The sequence below is a fragment of the Lucilia sericata genome, unplaced genomic scaffold (assembly GCF_015586225.1).
Source record: "Lucilia sericata isolate MDLA Ls3-8-SP2 unplaced genomic scaffold, ASM1558622v1 Contig000442F_arrow, whole genome shotgun sequence".
Classification (NCBI taxonomy): domain Eukaryota; kingdom Metazoa; phylum Arthropoda; class Insecta; order Diptera; family Calliphoridae; genus Lucilia; species Lucilia sericata.
The window spans coordinates 92,524-112,544 of NW_023994457.1; the positions used below are offsets into that span (position 1 = coordinate 92,524).

The window sequence follows — 20,021 nt, forward strand, 5'->3', positions numbered from 1 at the left end:
AAATACAGCAAAATATTAAAGTAAATGTAAATAATGCGTGAGTTTTTGGATTTACAGAAAAAAAATTGTAAATGTAAACGTAAAACCTGTACTCCCTCTCTCTTTCTCACCCTTTCCTCTCTTACACTTTTACATATATACATATGTATGTATGTATTATTGTCTTTATTGAAATGTTAAGAAATCTAATCAAATCTCAAGGTTTTTATTTCTGTAGCAGTATGAGTAGAGAAGAAGCTTTAGCATTAGAAGTGAGTCGAATAAAACAAATGTATTTTCAAGGTTTTCTCATTTTACAACATTTTTTTTTTTTTTTTTTTTTGATTTAACACCTACACGATTACAATAAAGACATTCACATACACACAGATACTTACTTACAAACATAAAAACTAAACATAAATATTTATTACAGCAAAATTAATAAATAAATTATTATACAAAAAAAGTAGAAAAAAGGGTAAGCCGTGGAGTTTTTTGTGGATAAAGAAAAGGTGAAAAATTTAACCTTTTTGTATAAAGCAGTAACTAGTGAAAAGGGTCATATCTAATGTAATAAGGCAAAAAGATGTTTTTCATGTGCTTTTAAGCAATATGAAGAGTTTCAGATTCAAAATCGATACAAGTTCATCTAGGGTTCTTTAAGTATGTATATGTTCTTCATAACTTTTTAAAAGGGCACACCCTAATTTACTTTAACATACATATGTAAGTATGTATGTAAGTGCGTGTGTAAATTTTCATAAAATTTTTGTTTTCTTACTTATTTACTTAATAATTTATTTACATTATGAAACAACAACAAGCATTTTAATTATAAATGACGAGTTTTTAATCAAACATATTTTTAAAGAGATTTTTTTTTTTGTAAAAAACTCAAATTTCAACACTTCTAATTGTTTATTTAATTCCAAAATAAAACATTTGTTAAGCAATCGATTTATTTGTAATATATTTCAGTTACAATAAACTTGTAGAAAGAATAATTAATGATTAAGAGTGTTAGAGAATAATTTGAAGAGACCCTTATAAAGCGTTTAACAAATAGCACGAATTATTTGGAATATAAAGCCTTTTTCAACGTATGTATAAAAACTTTGGCAAGTATGTCAGATTTCAGCAAACAGGGTGTCAAATATAAGGTCTTGAAATATAGAAAAAAACTGATCAACTAAATTTATCAATCATAACAAATTTTAAAGAGTCCAGAAAATTAAACTTAGCATAAGTGTTTTTTACTAAGATATTTAACATTTTTAAATTTTTTTAAAAAGTAGTAAATCTACTACTATTTTAAAATATTTTAAAATCAATAATATTTTTATGGTTTTTATAAATTCGAGTATTTCTAAGCAATTTGCCACTATTATTTTATAAAATTTCATATTTAAAAAAGGTAGTAGTTAAACTACTTTTTTCAATTTCGATCAAAAACGAAAAGAAATTATATTTTTGGTTTGCTTATGTCTTCTGCTATTATTTCCAATAAAAAAATTTTGTAAAATTTCATATTTTAAAAAAGGTAGTAAATCGACTACTTTTTTATAAAATAAGAAAATCAACAAAATTTTTATAGTTTTTGTAAATTTGAGTATTTCTAAGCAATTTGCCACTATTATTTTATAAAATTTCATATTTAAAAAAGGTGTAGATATACTACTTTTTCAGTTTTGATCAAAAACGAAAAAAATATGTATTTTTGGTTTGCTTATGTCTTCTGCTACTATTTTCAATAAAAAAAATTTATAACATTTCTTATTTTAAAAAAGGTAGTATATCTACTACTTTTTTATAAAATAAAAAAATAAAAAAAAAATTTATAGTTTTTGTACATTTGAGTATTTCTAAACAATTTTCCACTATTATTTTACAAAATTTAATATATAAAAGAGGTAGTAGATCTACTACTTTTTTAAATTTTTGAGTAGGAATAAAAAAAATATATTTTTGGTTTACTCACGATTAGTACTTTCATTAGCTATATAAAAATTTTTTAAATTTCATATTTTAAAAAAAGTAGTAGATCTAATACAATTTTAAAATAATAAAATATAAACAAAATTCTTATGGTTTTTGTAAATTTGGGTATTTCTAAGCAATTTTCTATTATTATTTTATAAAATTTCATATTTAAAAGGTAGTAGATATACTACTTTTTTCAAATTTTGGCACTAATTATCATTCATTCTGGGCTTATACAGATCTTGAAAACATATATTTGACATTTTAAACATGAAATAACTCTGGAAAGCAATATTGGATTTGAACAAATACAGTGTTATTTGATAGGCCTTTCAATATAGAAGCAATAAATATAATTTTATGAAACATAAGGTATCTTTCCCTTAATTAAGTTCTTTTGAACATTTCATGTATTCTTTTTATTTTATTACAAAATAATTATCATTTATATGTTCTTTCAAAATGTATGTTCATGTTCTTATTTATTGCTCAAATAGCTAAATTTTACAAAGTTTTTCACATCATTATTAGCCTTCACCTTAATTTCTCAAAAACAATTTATCAAAAAAAAATCTTTTTTGATAATTCTAAAAAAAAAAAAAATATAAAATAAAATTCATGGCCTGATCTCTTTTGATGCTCTAGAAATATAGACAAACAAACGTGGATCTTTTATACTAAATGAATTAAATGAAATCAAAATCAAATTTACACAATTTAAACACAAAGTATTTACTCAAAATTAAATGCACCAATTATTTTAGACAAGAAATTTATATGAATTTTACGCATTTGTTATAAAAACATTAGAAAGATACACTTTTGAGAAATTGTGCACAGTTTAGTAGGGGTATAATAAAAATAAACTGCATAAAAAACTATTTTTCAATCAAAAAGTATTCCTTGGTTATCTATAGATTCTGAATGTGCATAGCAGTGATCGGCTCAAAGAGAGCTTGTCGAAATGTCAGCATAATACTGCTTTTTTAAAGCTAAAAAGCTTTTAAAAATACTTTATTATTGTTAAATGTCTCTCTTTCCCTCGGCCCCTGTTGCCTTTGCCAGTTCATCCCTATTGTATAGCATTCATCAACAGCTTTATAATTTTTTTCTTAAATTTTTAATAAAAATAAATACATCAAAAATGATTCTTCTCATACTCACCCTCTTTTTACGTGGCGCATCTTCTTTAAAGTCAACAACGATACCTTCATCGGAGGTTGACACTGATGTGGTGCGTATACGGGCACTGGCTGAATCATTATTTGTTATGACACCCATATTGTGGCCATCATCGCTTAAAGGCGGCGACGATGAACCCGAACTCCAGGAGGCTGATGAACTGCCGGGACTAGAACCCAGCCATTTATCTGTAAGAGAATCAAACAAATACAAGAAATAGAGAAAAACTCTAAAGGATTCTTATTAATTCCTATCAAGAACTACTTCGTTTTCTTTACATTTCTCGATTCTTTTACTTTTTATTTCAGATCTACATACGTACTAGTGGTATTATATAGATGGTTTTCTTTTAGATTATTGAAAAGAACTTGTTCTTTTTTTTCTTTCTTTTGATCATATCTATAGAATGTTTTTTCTAATTCTAATTCTCGCGATTTAAATTCTTATCCTATGATTCAGTGACTAAAAACTCTTAAATAATTAATATATTAAATTAAAACTTACCTCCATTTTTCGGTGACTTTGGAGATAATGAGAGTGTGACCAAAATCATGGCAGCATTATTTTCATTCATTTCTTCTTCATCGTAGTTGTCGCCATTAATGCTGTCATGTGCATATGATGGCGGACGTTTACGTGAACTATAAAGAGAAAAGATAAACAAAAAAATTAAAATATATTTAATACAATTTTAAAAGACAAATTGCATAATTTTTATATTTTTAAAGAAAACAAATTATTTAATACATATTTTAGTACTAAAATTATTTAATAAATCTTTGACCCTACATTAACTTGTTTCAAAATTAAGTACTTTATACTCTTGGTGATCCATTGTGTAGTCCCAAATCCAAAGTCGAATCTATAGTCTAGACAGTAGACTAGTCTATAGTCTAGTCTGTAGCCTAGTCTATAGTCTAGTCTATAGTCTAGTCCATAGTCTAGTCTATAGTCTAGTCCATAGTCTAGTCTATAGTCTAGTCTATAGTCTAGTCTATAGTCTAGTCTATAGTCTAGTCTATAGTCTAGTCTATAGTCTAGTCTATAGTCTTGTCTATAGTCTAGTCTATAGTCTAGTCTATAGTCTAGTCTATAGTCTAGTCTATAGTCTAGTCTATAGTCTAGTCTATAGTCTAGTCTATAGTCTAGTCTATAGTCTAGTCTATAGTCTAGCCTATAGTCTAGTCTATAGTCTAGTCTATAGTCTAGTCTATAGTCTAGTCTATAGTCTAGTCTATAGTCTAGTCTATAGTCTAGTCTATAGTCTAGTCTATAGTCTAGTCTATAGTCTAGTCTATAGTCTAGTCTATAGTCTAGTCTATAGTCTAGTCTATAGTCTAGTCTATAGTCTAGTCTATAGTCTAGTCTATAGTCTAGTCTATAGTCTAGTCTAGTCTATAGTCTAGTCTATAGTCTAGTCTATAGTCTAGTCTATAGTCTAGTCTATAGTCTAGTCTATAGTCTAGTCTATAGTCTAGTCTATAGTCTAGTCTATAGTCTAGTCTATAGTCTAGTCTATAGTCCTAGTCTATAGTCTAGTCTATAGTCTAGTCTATAGTCTAGTCTATAGTCTAGTCTATAGTCTAGTCTATAGTCTAGTCTATAGTCTAGTCTATAGTCTATAGTCTAGTCTATAGTCTATAGTCTAGTCTATAGTCTAGTCTATAGTCTAGTCTATAGTCTAGTCTATAGTCTAGTCTATAGTCTAGTCTATAGTCTAGTCTATAGTCTAGTCTATAGTCTAGTCTATAGTCTAGTCTATAGTCTAGTCTATAGTCTAGTCTATAGTCTAGTCTATAGACTAGACTAGACTAGACTAGACTATAGACTATAGACTAGACTAGACTATAGACTAGACTAGTCTAGTCTATAGTCTAGTCTATAGTCTAGTCTATAGTCTAGTCTATAGTCTAGTCTACAGTCTAGTCTATAGTCTAGTCTATAGTCTAGTCTATAGTCTAGTCTATAGTCTAGTCTATAGTCTAGTCTATAGTCTAGTCTATAGTCTAGTCTATAGTCTAGTCTATAGTCTAGTCTATAGTCTAGTCTATAGTCTAGTCTATAGTCTAGTCTATAGTATAGTCTATAGTCTAGTCTATAGTCTAGTCTATAGTCTAGTCTATAGTCTAGTCTATAGTCTAGTCTATAGTCTAGTCTATAGTCTAGTCTATAGTCTAATCTATAGTCTAGTCTATAGTCTAGTCTATAGTCTATACTATAGTCTAGTCTAGTCTATAGTCTAGTCTAGTCTATAGTCTAGTCTAGTCTATAGTCTAGTCTAGTCTAGTCTATAGTCTAGTCTATAGTCTAGTCTATAGTTATCTAGTCATAGTCTAGTCTATAGTCTAGTCTATTCTAGTCTATAGTCTAGTCTATAGCCTAGTATAGTCTATCTATCTAGTCCTAGTCCTAGTCTAGTCTAGTCTATAGTCTAGTCTAGTCTAGTCTAGTCTAGTCTAGTCTAGTCTAGTCTAGTTCCTAGTCTAGTCTAGTCTAGTCTAGTCTAGTCTAGTCTAGTCTAGTCTAGTCTAGTCTAGTCCTAGTCTAGTCTAGTCTAGTCTAGTCTAGTCTAGTCTAGTCTAGTCTAGTCTAGTCTAGTCTAGTCTAGTCCTAGTCTAGTCTAGTCTAGTCTAGTCTAGTCTAGTCTAGTCTAGTCCTAGTCTAGTCTAGTCTAGTCTAGTCTAGTCTAGTCTAGATAGTCTAGTCTAGTCTAGTCTAGTCTAGTCTAGTCTAGTCTAGTCTAGTCTAGTAGTCTAGTCTAGTCTAGTCTAGTCCTAGTCTAGTCTAGTCTAGTCTAGTCTAGTCTAGTCTAGTCTAGTCTAGTCTAGTCTAGTCTAGTCTAGTCTAGTCTAGTCTAGTCTAGTCTAGTCTAGTCTAGTCCTAGTCTAGTCTAGTCTATCTAGTCTAGTCCTAGTCTAGTCTAGTCTAGTCTAGTCTAGTCTAGTCTAGTCTTCTAGTCTAAGTTAGTCTAGTCTAGTCTAGTCTAGTCTAGTCTAGTCTATTCTATTCTATCTAGTCTAGTCTATTCTATTCTATTCTATTCTATTCTATTCTATTCTATTCTATCTATTCTATTCTATTCTATTCTATTCTATCTATTCTATTCTATTCTATTCTATTCTATTCTATTCTATCTATTCTATTCTATTCTATTCTATTCTATTCTATTCTATTCTATTCTATTCTATTCTATTCTATTCTATTCTATTCTATTCTATTCTATTCTATTCTATTCTATTCTATTCTATTCTATTCTATTCTATTCTATTCTATTCTATTCTATTCTATTCTATTCTAGTCTATCTAATTCTATTCTATTCTATTCTATTATTCTATTCTATTCTATTCTATTCTATTCTATTCTATTCTATTCTATTCTATTCTATTCTATTCTATTCTATTCTATTCTATTCTATTCTATTCTATTCTATTCTATTCTATTCTATTCTATTCTATTCTATTCTATTCTATTCTATTCTATTCTATTCTATTCTATTCTATTCTATTCTATTCATCTATTCTATTCTATTCTATTCTATTCTATTCTATTCTATTCTATTCTATTCTATTCTATTCTATTCTATTCTATTCTATTCTATTCTATTCTATTCTATTCTATTCTATTCTATTCTATTCTATTCTATTCTATTCTATTCTATTCTATTCTATTCTATTCTATTCTATTCTATTCTATTCTATTCTATTCTATTCTATTCTATTCTATTCTATTCTATTCTATTCTATTCTATTCTATTCTATTCTATTCTATTCTATTCTATTCTTCTATTCTATTCTATTCTATTCTATTCTATTCTATTCTATTCTATTCTATCTATTCTATTCTATTCTATTCTATTCTATTCTATTCTATTCTATTCTATTCTATTCTATTCTATTCTATTCTATTCTATTCTATTCTATTCTATTCTATTCTATTCTATTCTATTCTATTCTATCTATTCTATTCTATTCTATTCTATTCTATTCTATTCTATTCTATTCTATTCTATTCTATTCTATTCTATTCTATTCTATTCTATTCTATTCTATTCTATTCTATTCTATTCTATTCTATTCTATTCTATTCTATTCTATTCTATTCTATTCTATTCTATTCTATTCTATTCTATTCTATTCTATTCTATTCTATTCTATTCTATTCTATTCTATTCTATTCTATTCTATTCTATTCTATTCTATTCTATTCTATTCTATTCTATTCTATTCTATTCTATTCTATTCTATTCTATTCTATTCTATTCTATTCTATTCTATTCTATTCTATTCTATTCTATTCTATTCTATTCTTCTATTCTATTCTATTCTATTCTATTCTTCTATTCTATTCTATTCTATTCTATTCTATTCTATTCTATTCTATTCTATTCTATTCTATTCTATTCTATTCTATTCTATTCTATTCTATTCTATTCTATTCTATTCTATTCTATTCTATTCTATTCTATTCTATTCTATTCTATTCTATTCTATTCTATTCTATTCTATTCTATTCTATTCTAGTCTATTCTATTCTATTCTATTCTATTCTATTCTATTCTATTCTATTCTATTCTATTCTATTCTATTCTATTCTATTCTATTCTATTCTATTCTATTCTATTCTATTCTATTCTAATTCTATTCTATTCTATTCTATTCTATTCTATTCTATTCTATTCTATTCTATTCTATTCTATTCTATTCTTCTATTCTATTCTATTCTATTCTATTCTATTCTATTCTATTCTATTCTATTCTATTCTATTCTATTCTATTCTATTCTATTCTATCTATTCTATCTATTCTATTCTATTCTATTCTATTCTATTCTATTCTATTCTATTCTATTCTATTCTATTCTATTCTATTCTATTCTAGTCTAGTCTAGTCTAGTCTAGTCTATAGTCTAGTCTATTGTCTAGTCTAGTCTATTCTAGTCTAGTCTAGTCTAGTCTAGTCTATTCTAGTCTAGTCTAGTCTAGTCTAGCCTAGTCTATAGTCTAGTCTATAAATGCAGGGTAAACATGATTCGTTTTGGTTTCATTTCCCTTCTTTTGTCATTATGAGATTATGTTTTTTTTTTTTGTTCTAAAAATTATTTTGCAATTAAATGTTTAACCTTGAAAATAAAGTGTCGGTTTATTTTTTGTTGTTGTTTTTTAATTTCAAAACAACTAAATGTGTCACTTATCAGACCAACCAATAACCAAAGAATTCGAACAACATGTCATCTAAACAAAGAGACGTCAAAATGAATTAAATAAAAACAAAGTAACAACAACAACAGTTATGGTACGTAAAGAGAAAACTATTTAAAGAAATATTTGAATTATTAAAATAAATATTTAACAAAAACTTATAAATATTTTTTTTGCGGGCAAAATATAATTTATTTTCTAAATTTGAAAAAAAAGGGAGGGGTTTTTAGGTTTTTGTTCTTTTAAATTTAAGAAATAAATGTAAAAATATGTTTAAACTTTTTCTGTATAGTTTTTGTTTTAATTTGAACAACCTTAAAACCGGAAGTTTTGTTACATGTCAAAAACATTTTTATTTTGTGTTCGAAATTAAAGTTCAACACAATAACAGAATTAAACTTAGTAAAAAAAATTGTTTTAAAACTGTTGTTGCAACATTCCATTTAATATTTAATTTGATTTTCATTTAAAATAACTAGACTTTGTGACTGATTTTTTGTGTGTTGTTTTTGTTATACTATTGTTCATATTACAACCCTGAAACCATGTAACGAGTCTTTTGTGTTGACACGCAAATAATCATTTCAAAAGAAAAAATGCCGACAATTTGAAATTATTTATTTTTTTAAATAAAAAAAAATTGTGGAAAAATAATAGTTTTCATTCAGTAGAAAACAAAAAATAGTTCAATGTAAAAAATTAATTTGATTTTATTATAAAATTTTTTGTTCATAGGACATGTTTTTATATAAAATTTCTTAGAAATTGCTTAAATTATAGATTATTATTAACTTTACTTAATAATTATTAAAACAAAAATCCCTTTTAATTTAGTACTTTTTGTCGGTACTTTTTTTTTTTGCTTCTAACTGACCTTGCTTAACAAATTTGACTCATATTGTACAAACATTTGCAAAAATAAATAAATAAATTGTATTATTATCGCTTTTTTTTATTTTTTTGCAAAAACCAGCCGCAAAACGTTGTTGTTGGTTGCTATGTATGGCCGGTGTTTCGGCCTCATTTTTATTTTGAGTCAGATTTTTTTCTCTGCCTCCTCTGTCTTAGCCCCTCATACATTATACATTATGGTGTTGTTGTAGTAGGGGTTGGTTGGTTGATTGGTTCTTTTCGTTTTGTTTAACTATGACGTTACAAAGTTAAACAATCATTTTATTTTATTTCATTTAAACAATTTTTTGTATGGAATTTTGTTGTTGTTCTTATTTTCTCATACATTAATCTATTCTATTGGATTTTCGGTTTTTTCATTCTTTTTTTGTTCAATATTGTAGATATTTTTTTGGAATTATTTTGTGGGTTTTTTAATGTGTTGTATTTTATGTGTATTTAAGGCTGGGTAGGCGTATTAAGTAGCTTTATGGGTATGTACGTCATTTTTTATTTACTTTTTTGAGTTTGTAGAATTTAACCCATTTTTAGCAAATTGAGTCTAAATAATGACACAATTTTAAATTTTGTATAGAATTCTAATGAAATTGAAATGAGTAAGAAAGCTTTAAAAAGAGAGAAAGAATTAAGTTTTCTATATGTTAATGTTTGAAGTTAAATCAGCTCCATAAAGTGAAAGTTGGTTTAAAAAAGCTTTTCTTATTAATTGAATAATTAAAAATACTCAAAACCTATAGGCTACAGTTAAAGCTTTCAAAACAAACCTACGTGACAAAAGCTTAGCACAAGCTTTTCTCAACAGTTTAAAGTATGAGTTTAAAAATTGTTCTTAAAATGTAATTTCTAACCACAAACAAATTTAAAACTTAAGAAACTTTACCATGCAAGATGAAGAATATTGAATAAGAATTTCCAAATTCAAAGCTTTAGCCTCAGAGGTTTCAGATTAATTAAATTTAAGTTAAAAAAGTTTTACATTAATTTACTTTAAAACAAAAATATCTTAAGCATCAAAAGCCTTTGTAGGTTTGGGAATGCAATGGTATAGAAAAGTACTAATTGGTAGGGCTATCGAGAAAGCTTTTAAAATATCGCTTTCAGTTTAACCAACTTCAAATAAAGCTTTAGCCTGAAAAGCTTCTGCTTAATAAAATTTTACTTAAAAAATCCTTGCATTTAAAACAAAAATGTTTACAACATCAAAAAGCTTGGACAAATTTAAGCTCTTAATATTAAGCTTTCAAATTGTCAACTTCAAATAAAAGCTTTATCATATAAATTTAATTTTACTCAAAATTTGTTGCATTAAAAAAGTTAACTAAAACTTTAAAATCGTTTATAAGATTTATTCAATATTTTTATCAATATTAGAAGAGAGGCAAAGCTTCTGATTAATTAAATTAAATTTACAAAAAAAAGTATTTACAACATCAAAAAGATGTTTGTACTTGGCAAATCTATAGAAAAAGAGTTAAGCTATTAATATTAAGCTTCTCAATTGTCAAATCCAAATAAAGCTTTGTCTTACAGGAATCAGATTGATACAATTTTACTAAAAAATTTTTGCATTAATTCAAACAAAAGTAACTAAAACTTCAAAAGCTTTTATCTCATTTATACAAAACTTTTATCAGTAATAAAAGAGAGGCAAAGCTTTTAATTTGTTATTGAAAGAAATGTTATTTTAAAACATTTCGAAAGCTTTAGAAAGTTAAATTCTATATACTTGGGATTTGATGTAGAAATATTTATAAGCTTTCACAATTACGATAGAAGGCTTTTTAAACTGAAAAGCTTTATTGGCAGAAATATCATATGAAAACTTAGCAAAAGCTTTAACAGGTTAAATTGTATCTACATTTTATCTTAAAACCTAAAATATTTATAGATGAGAAACAAAGCTTTCACAATAACGAAAGAAATCATTTTAAATTGAAACTTTAGCATGAAAAGCTCAAAGTTAAACCCAAGCTAAATATAAAAAGATTTATTTCTTAAAGAACACTAAGGCATTTGAAGACCACAGAACGCTTCTATAAAGCACAAAAATTGTTTAAACACATCAAAAGCTTTCATCATTCTAAGTTTATAGATGAATATTATTATCTTACAAGGAGAACTAAAGCTTTCAGAAATTTTAAATGCCTAATAAGTTTCACCTTATCGAGGTAAAACTTTTCCTTTTTTTCAAGTATTTCATTGGTAAATGTCATATAACTATGACAATATACGGTGGGCATAAATAAGTTAAAGAATTCTTAAGAATTTATTGTTATTTTCTATTTGTTTTATTGTGGTTTGAGCTTTTAAATGATGAGTTTAATGCCACTGATTAATAAAAAAACAAATTGAATCAGAAAATAAATTTATACCTCTTAATTTCTAAGAAAAGTGTGGTACATTTCACAATGGTTAAGTTAACTCTGAGTAATTATGGATTTGTGACATTTTGCATGTACCTAAGAGAATTTTATGAAAATTTCAACCTTTTTAAACAATTTCCTTTAATTTATTTAAACTGGCATTTTCTTCTTAACCTTGAAATAACCTTTTTTCAATTATTACTCAAACATCCATAACATTCACATCGCTTTTCTTATTTTACAATTTTATTTCATATGAATTTTTTTTTCTTAAATTTAATACATTCACATAAATTTACACTTTACTTAAATTTATTCTTTATACTATACTGATTATCCTTTTATTATCCTGCTTTAAGGAAAGCATGAATGAAACAACTGTGATTTAACTGACGCGCCATGTTATTGAAACCCTACAGACATTATTTAAAAAGTAAAAAAAAACTCATTGTGGCATGCACCCTGATTTAATGAAGTTGTGTGTTGTGAATGATGAAGGATTTTGGTTTGAGTTCTTTTGTGTTGTGAAATGCATTCTTTTGCTATTAGAAGTCTGGTCTCTTTTTTAAGCTTTTATATTGTCATTTGACGCCAATTTAATGTTTACAAAATAATACAAAGAGACTTTGAAGAAATGTTTAAATTAAATTTAAGGAATTTTTTGTTTAAGTAATTGAAATTAAAGCCAGTTGAGCTTTTTATAAAAGCTTTAAGGGACAGTTTTAAAAATGGAGTTAGTTAAGATTAGTTAAGATTTATAAAGTAAGTTTAAATTGTAGGGATTTGTGTAGTCTTAGTTAAGCTTTAATCATTGTCTTAGCTAAAGCTTTTATCGTAGTTCCTTGTAAGCGTTAGTTAAGCTTAAGTTATAGCTCTAATTAAGCTTTAATTGTAGTTCTATTAAGCTGTAATCTTTGTAGGGATTTTTGTAGTCTTAGTTAAGCTTTAATCGTTGTCTTTTCTAAAGCTTTTATCGTAGTTCTTTGTAAGGTTTAGTTAAGTTTAAGTTATAGCTCTAAGTAAGCTTCAATTGTTCTATTAAGCTTTAATCTTGCACAAGCTCTAAGCGTAAACTTTTATTCATTCCTAGCTAAGCTCTAATCGCAGTTCTCTATTCTCTCCCGATGAAGCTATAATTTTTGGTCTTAATACAGCCGAATTAAGCTCTAATTGTAGGTTCTTATTCAGTTCTATTTAAGCTCCAATTGTATGTCCGTATGTAGTCTCAGTCAAGCTTTAATCATTTACTACGTTTAAGCTCTAGTCATGGTTTTTGATACTGAGCTATTTAAGCTCTAATTTAAGGTCCTGCAAAAGCTCTAACTGTAGTCTTTTATTTATTCCTAATTAAGCTCTAATAGCACTTCTCTATTCCCTCCCGATCCAAGTTAAGCTGAACTTTTAGTCCCAATAAAGCTCTAATATAAGTTCTTTCTATAGTCCTAATTAAGATCAAATTGTAGGTCTTTAAAGCTTTTTCATGCAGTGCTTTTTAAGCTCTAATCATAGGTTTCAATACAGTCCTTGATAATAAGTGATCATAGCTTTTAAACTGTTCTACTTAAGATCTAATTGTAGGTCAATGCATAGTCCTTGTTAAGCAATGAGCGTCCTAGAAAGTTTAGTACAGTTTACTTTAGCTTTAGTAAAGCTCCGTGCGTAATACTTAAAAAAGCCCTATTAAAGCTATAATCTAAACTATTTCCACAGCCCAGTTTTGCTGGTATTTATTCTAAACACCCCATATATTAACAATTCTATATTAAACTCTTTTTTTTTTCAAACCATTTATTTCAACACAAACTCTCAACAATTGAACATAAATTCACTTAAACACTTTAAAAATGTCCCTGAATAAAGTAAAATATCTCGTGGTATCGAGAGAAAAAAAATATTCGCAATTTCTTTATTTCATTTAACAGTATTTTAAGCATTTAAACTTTAACAAAATTTATGTTTATGTTTAAATAATCTCAGCACTCGTAGCTTTACAATATATAAAAAAAACTTAACTTAAGGCTAAAAAGTAGAAGACAAAAATCACCAACAAAAGAAACGAGGAATAGAGGAATCACACAGAAAAATATATGAGTATGAGGCGATCTTTCACTACTAGTTGTTGACCATAAAATTTTATGATTTTGCTACCAAATTTTTCTTTCTTTCAGCTGCAACCGCTACAGGAGCTTAAAAGCCAAGAGAAAAAAGAAAACAAAAAACTTAAATTATGATTTTGTGTGCATGTTTAAACATGCTTAAAAGCCAACTCCTTTAAATTACCACAACACAAATACAAATGGTTTTTCCTTTGTTTTTGTTCTTGTTTTCTTTTTGTAGAGCTTTAAGTATATATTTTGAAACCGTTAATGTGAAAAATGTTGAAATAGTGTATCAAGGCGTTAGTTGGCAATTAAATTTAACTTAATGTCTGTTGTATTTATTAAGAATTTCATTATTTTTAGACTGACTAATAATGCTTATGGTTTCTGTGAAGTTTCATCTAATTAAAGCTTTGTTATCTGACCGATTTCTAGCTGTTGTTATGGCATTTTCCTGGAAAATAATTTAAACGTATAATAAATAATTAACATAAATTCGGTTTCTTGTTAAAGAAAAAACTTTACAAAAGGCTATTAGTAACAAATACTATAAAAATAAACAGTTTTAATATGAAATATAAGAAATGTAAAAGAGTGAATTCATAGAAGAACTAAGACAATCAATGGCAAAAAAAATTATAAAATTATCTTTTAGAAAGCTTAATTGGTAATCGGAAAGCTTTAGTGGAGTGAATATTATTTGCGGAATATAAAATTGATCATCTTCTAAAAACTGAAAGCTTTTGAGAAAACTTTAGGCATAATTCAATTAAGAATAACATTTTCTAAAACTTTTATGGAATGTTATTGAGCTTTTTTCATATAAACAAAATCTGAGAACATCTTCAACATAAAAGCTATATTTTCAACCGAAAGTTTCTCTGAAAGCTCTGGAGAAACTTAATTTCCTTAAATTTAGATTAGCCAATACCTTTAAATTTCTGTTTTCTTATAATAAAAATCGTATGTTGTTATTGTTTTGGTCTTAGAAACGCGACCATTTTGATTACTATAAAAACCGTTAGGCTGCTGTTTAAAGCTACTTTATGGCTAAACTATACTATACGATATTTTGTTTTGTTGTTGTTGTACATTTAATATTGTATTGTTTTGATATTACTTTTACTGTTGCTGCTGCTGCTGTTGTTGTACCAATGTATTATATGAGTTTTGTTAAACCATAAATATCATCAATCTAATGATTCTACATACGATTCAACATAGCATAGAAAACATAAACACTCATACGATCAACAGCAGCCGCCTCAACAACATCATTATGAACATCTTCCTTAAAGATCATTATTATCAAGATCAACGTCATTACGGTTGGTTGGTAAGTTGTCGTCATTTTCAACGTCATATGAAAACCAATTGATCACAATGGACGCTTATGTTTTGCAAAGTTAAGCTTTAGACGCCAGCTTTTTACTAAATACAAAATGAGCTTTTTCAATTAAGCTTTGGTCTTTACCGAAGCTTTTGTTTAGTTCATATTGTGCTTTTATCAGAGGTTTCTATATAGTATTAGTCGAGCATTTTGGCCGTTCCTATTAAGCTTTTATGAAGGCTTTGCTAAAGCTTCAATTAAGCTTCTATCCTAATTAAGCTTTTATCCCAAGCGATGCCTGTCTAAGGACGATTGTAATTTGAAAATTTAAACTTTAGTCTTAGCTTTTTATTAAGTCCAAGTTGAGCTGTTCCAATTAAGTTTTTGAAAAAGTTTCAATAAAGCTTTTGTCATAGACTTTATCGAAGCTTTTGTTTTTACAGTTTAAGTCGATAGCATTTTGGCCGTTCCTATTAAGCTTTTATGAAGGCTTTGCTAAAGCTTCAATTAAGCTTTTATCCTTGTCCATGTGAAGTTTTAGTCGTGTCTAAGGAAGATCGTGATTTGAAAAGTTAAAATTTAGTCTTAGCTTTTTGTTAAGTCCAAATTGAGCTTTTCCAATTAAGAGTTTAAATGTAGCTTTTGTCATATACTTTGTCGAAGCTTCTGTTTAGTTCATATTGTGCTTTGATCATAGTTTTCTACACAGTATTAATCGAGCTTATATCTACTATTAAGCTTTAAAGTAGGCTTTGCTAAAGCTTCAATTAAGCTTTTATCCTAGTCCAAGTGAAGTTTTTATCGTGCGTGTCTAAGGACGATCGTGATTTGAAAAGTTAAACTTTAGTCTTTGCTTTTTATTAAATACAAAATGAGCTTTTCCAATTAAGCTTTTGGAAGAGTTTTAATGAAGTTTTTATAATAGACTTTATCGTAGTTTCTGTATAGTAGAGTTTATATCAATTGCATTTTTGAGGTTCCTATTAAGCTTTTAAGTAGGCTTTCCTAAAGCTTCAATTAAGCTTTTATCCCAGTCCAAGAGGAGCTTTAATCGTACGTGTCTAACAACGATTGTGATTTGAAAAGTTAAACTTGAGTTTTAGCTTAGTTTAAGTCCAATTTGAGCTTTTTCAATTAAGCTTTTAAAACAGTTTTAATAAAGCTTTTGCCATTAACTTTAACGAATCGTTTGTTTAGTTCAATCGTAAGCTTAATCGTCGAGATTTAGTTCTGGGTGTTTGTTAAGTCTCAGCTTAGCTTTAATTATAGATTCCAATACAGTACCATTAGAGTTTTAATTGTTAACTTTATACAGTCCCGTTTAACCACTACAGATAGTACTTTACCTAGTCCCAGTTAAACTTCAATTAATATTTTTGGTCAACTGGTTAGTGTGGCCAAGTAATATGTGTGTATGTATGTATATGTTAGCTTGATGCTATGAGAGGAAAATGTGTAAGATGCGCTTGCGCTCTATTGTTGACTATTTTGCAAGCAACTTACTATTGTAGCAAATTGACGTGCGCACATTATCGTGCTGTTGTTGTTTAAAACCGCGTGATTGAAATGCGATATAAACATTTTCGCGTTTGTTTGGTAAGAGGAGCATTTTTATTATTTTGTACGTCTGTCTGTCTGTCTGTCCATCTAACTAACTAACTTTATATATAATTTTCCCCATTTTTACTAGTTTGTTGTATTTTATTGTAGTATTATTTTTATTTATAAATTTTTTGTGGAAACTGTTTATTTCGCTGCTGCTGTTGTTGTTGTATAGCATGGGAATTGCAACGTGATTTCCTCAATTTGGTAAACAACAAAAAGAAAATGAAAAAAATAAAAACGGCCACAATAATGTTGAACGAAAAATATATAGAAAATATAAAAAAGTTATAACTTAAAAAAAAAAACGAAATAGACAGTCAGTTAGTCGGCCAGTCAAACGGTCAGCTAGGAGTCATTTATTTCAGCATTAAAGTGTATTAGGTGAAGAAATAGAAAAAAGAGTTTGAAATAAAAAAATTCACACTGTTATTGCTGCTGCTGTCTGTTGCTAGATTTGGGGCTCCCCTTAAGCCTGCTTGCTGTGCTTTAAGCTTTAATGGCCGTTAGGCAATTACGCCTTTTGCCTATTTAAACATTTGGCCAACTTGTTTTAGTGGTACTCTCAACTTTAAACATCAATAGAGTTTTTTGTCTACATTAAGATAGAGATTTTGACGAACTTGTAGTTTGCTAAGAGATGTTGGATTTTAAAAGGATTTATTCGCGGACTTGGAAGAATTTAAGTAATATAACTTAGGAGATCTTATATCGCAGCTAAATGTTTACTATTAAGCGATATTACTTGAACCAAATTTTGAATATGAAGACATCTACGTTTGAAGTTTTTTGGATAACAAAGCGACCTAAAATTGAAGTTAAGTTTCTGTTGAACCTATAATTGAAACAAAATTGGGATTATAAAGAGACCCTTCAATCAACGCTAGTTAGGTATTACAAATACACAAACAATTGGAGACAAATTTAATATATAGAATGATCCATAATAAAGCTAAAAATTGGTTATATATAGTCCTAAGTTTGAAACAAACTTTAAGTATAAACACACCTATGTTTAGATTAAGGAGATCTTTGATTTAAAGCTAATTTTGACTATAGCAAGACGTACAAATTTGAATTATAAGGAAACCAACGTTTGAAGCTTAACTACAAAACACCTACAATAGGAGTCTAATTTGAACTATAGAAAGACACCTGATTAAAACAAATTTCGCACTGGAGAGAGTCTTATAATAGAAGTCTAATTCTTGGATCAAATGTTTTAATATAAGAGAGCCAATGTTTTGGATCAAATTTCTACTACAAAGAGATCTTTGATAAAAGCAATATTTTGATTATAAAGGGAGTTAAATTTGGCCTACAAAAAGGCCTAAGATTAGAGTTTAATTTGAACTATAGAAAGATAATCGATAAGCGAGAAAAAATTAAAGCTTTAGGAGGACTTATGATTGGGTCAAAATTGAAAGAAAATTTGAATAGAAGAGGCCTACGATAACAGTTGAATTTGTACTGAAGTAAAATCGTCAATTGAAGCTGAATTTGTATTAACAACCGATCTATGATTAAAGCTAAATTTGAACTATAGAAACCTCTATCTTTGGAGTTAAAATTGAACTATAGAAAGATCTAGAATTGACTATAAGGTTAGGTTGATACGAAATAATTGACTATAAAGAGAGCTAAATTTGGACTACAAAAAGACCTAAGATTGGAGTTTAATTTGAACTATAGAAATATAACCGATTAAAGAAAAATTAAAGCTTTAGTTGGACCTATGATTGGGTCAAAATTGTTAATGCAAGCGAGCGATGTTTGAAGTCAAAATTTGAACTACATAAACCCTATAATTAGAGTTAAATTTAAACTACAAAAATATGTAGAACTACAACTAGAACTGAACTGGAACTGAACTAGAACTGAACTAGAACTGAACTAGAACTGAACTAGAACTGAACTAGAACTGAACTAGAACTGAACTAGAACTGAACTAGAACTGAACTAGAACTGAACTAGAACTGAACTAGAACTGAACTAGAACTAAACTAGAACTGAACTAGAACTGAACTATGATTGGGTCGAAATTGTTGATGCAAGCGAGCGATGTTTGGAGTCAAAATTTGAACTACATAAACTCTACATTAGAGTTAAATTTAAACTACAAAAATATGTAGAAATGGAGCTAAATTTGGAATATAATAAACCCCACGATAGAAGCTAAGTAAGGACTACAGAAGAATCTACAATCAAAGCTAAACTTAATGAACAAAATGGCGGACAATGCTGGCTACGATAGCGAAAGTTGATAAAGCTTATTTCACAAATGATTCCTGCCTTTAAGGATCTGTTTTAAAGTTATAAATTTGAGTTTTTTTTGGCAGTAAATATTTAAAGTTTTCATTATATTTGTGTAGCAAATGCAGCAAGAGATGATGTTAGATGTTGGATGTGGTTGCTGCTGCTGATGTTATAGTTGTTGTTGGTATCCCCTCCATTAAAAATAGATGTAAACTTTATGATTCCATTGAAATCGGAGTACACAATGTTTATATCTTTTACTAAATCTCTTGTTATATTTAGTGTTTGGCAAAAGTGTTGAAAGCAAAAATTATGACCACAAAAATATAGCAACAGCAACAACAACAACAAAATTTTAAAATGCATAAGATTTATAAAAAAACCAACAAGAACAACAATAGCAACAATAATAATAGAAACTGTTATATACGGTTTGTTTTTTATTTCCAGGGTTTTATGTATATGGACTCGTATCTCTTTTCTACTTTATGTATAATTCGGTTCCTATTACTAATGCTGTTGTTGTTGTTGTTATTTGATGCTGATTTTAAGTGAAAGATATAGATGTTGTATATTATTCAGCTGTTTGTTGACGACGTTGTTGTTGTTGTTATGGCTGCTGCATCATCTTATAGGTTTATTTCTAGACTTTAATATGAAGACGAACATGATGATGATGATAATGATGTTTCTGATAATATTGATGATGGTGGTTAGTTGTTGTTGTTTTTTCTCTTATTCCTTTGTGTTGTTTATACGATTATAAAGTGACCGTTGGTAATTTTCGCATGCTGTGCAGAAATTAGCCACTTTTGGCATGAAAATCGATCAATCGATAGAAAAAATTACAAAAAAAAAAAAAAATAAAATAATAAAAGCAAGAAAATATTGTTTGTGTTTAAAGTTGGTTTGGTTTTCCTCATTTCTATTTCTATTTTTTGTTTAATTTTCTTTCTAACCAAGGTGGTATTAGATTGAGCCTTAACTATGGAAACCATTACATGTTTTCATGGCTTTTCTGACATTTTGATTGATTTTTTTCAATATTTCTTAGAGTATTTTTTTGTTATTTTTGCTTCTAATAATGTTGCCTGATTTGTGGCTTTATAATTTTTTA

At 27.7% G+C, this 20,021-nt stretch overlaps 1 protein-coding gene across 3 annotated transcripts in view; it reads right to left on the reverse strand.

The window, feature by feature from the left end:
• LOC119604904 overlaps positions 1 to 20,021 on the reverse strand; it is a 134,868-nt gene that overhangs the window by 74,156 nt on the left and 40,691 nt on the right. For 2 of the 3 annotated variants that reach the window (XM_037957807.1, XM_037957806.1), the window contains exons 3-4: positions 3,649 to 3,785; positions 3,127 to 3,332 (exon numbers count right to left, since the gene is read on the reverse strand). In XM_037957807.1, the coding sequence (XP_037813735.1) occupies positions 3,127 to 3,332; positions 3,649 to 3,785 (343 nt within the window). Of the gene's footprint in view, positions 1 to 1,881; positions 3,333 to 3,648; positions 3,786 to 20,021 lie in introns of those variants that run through there. The other variant, XM_037957805.1, reaches the window with a different exon arrangement.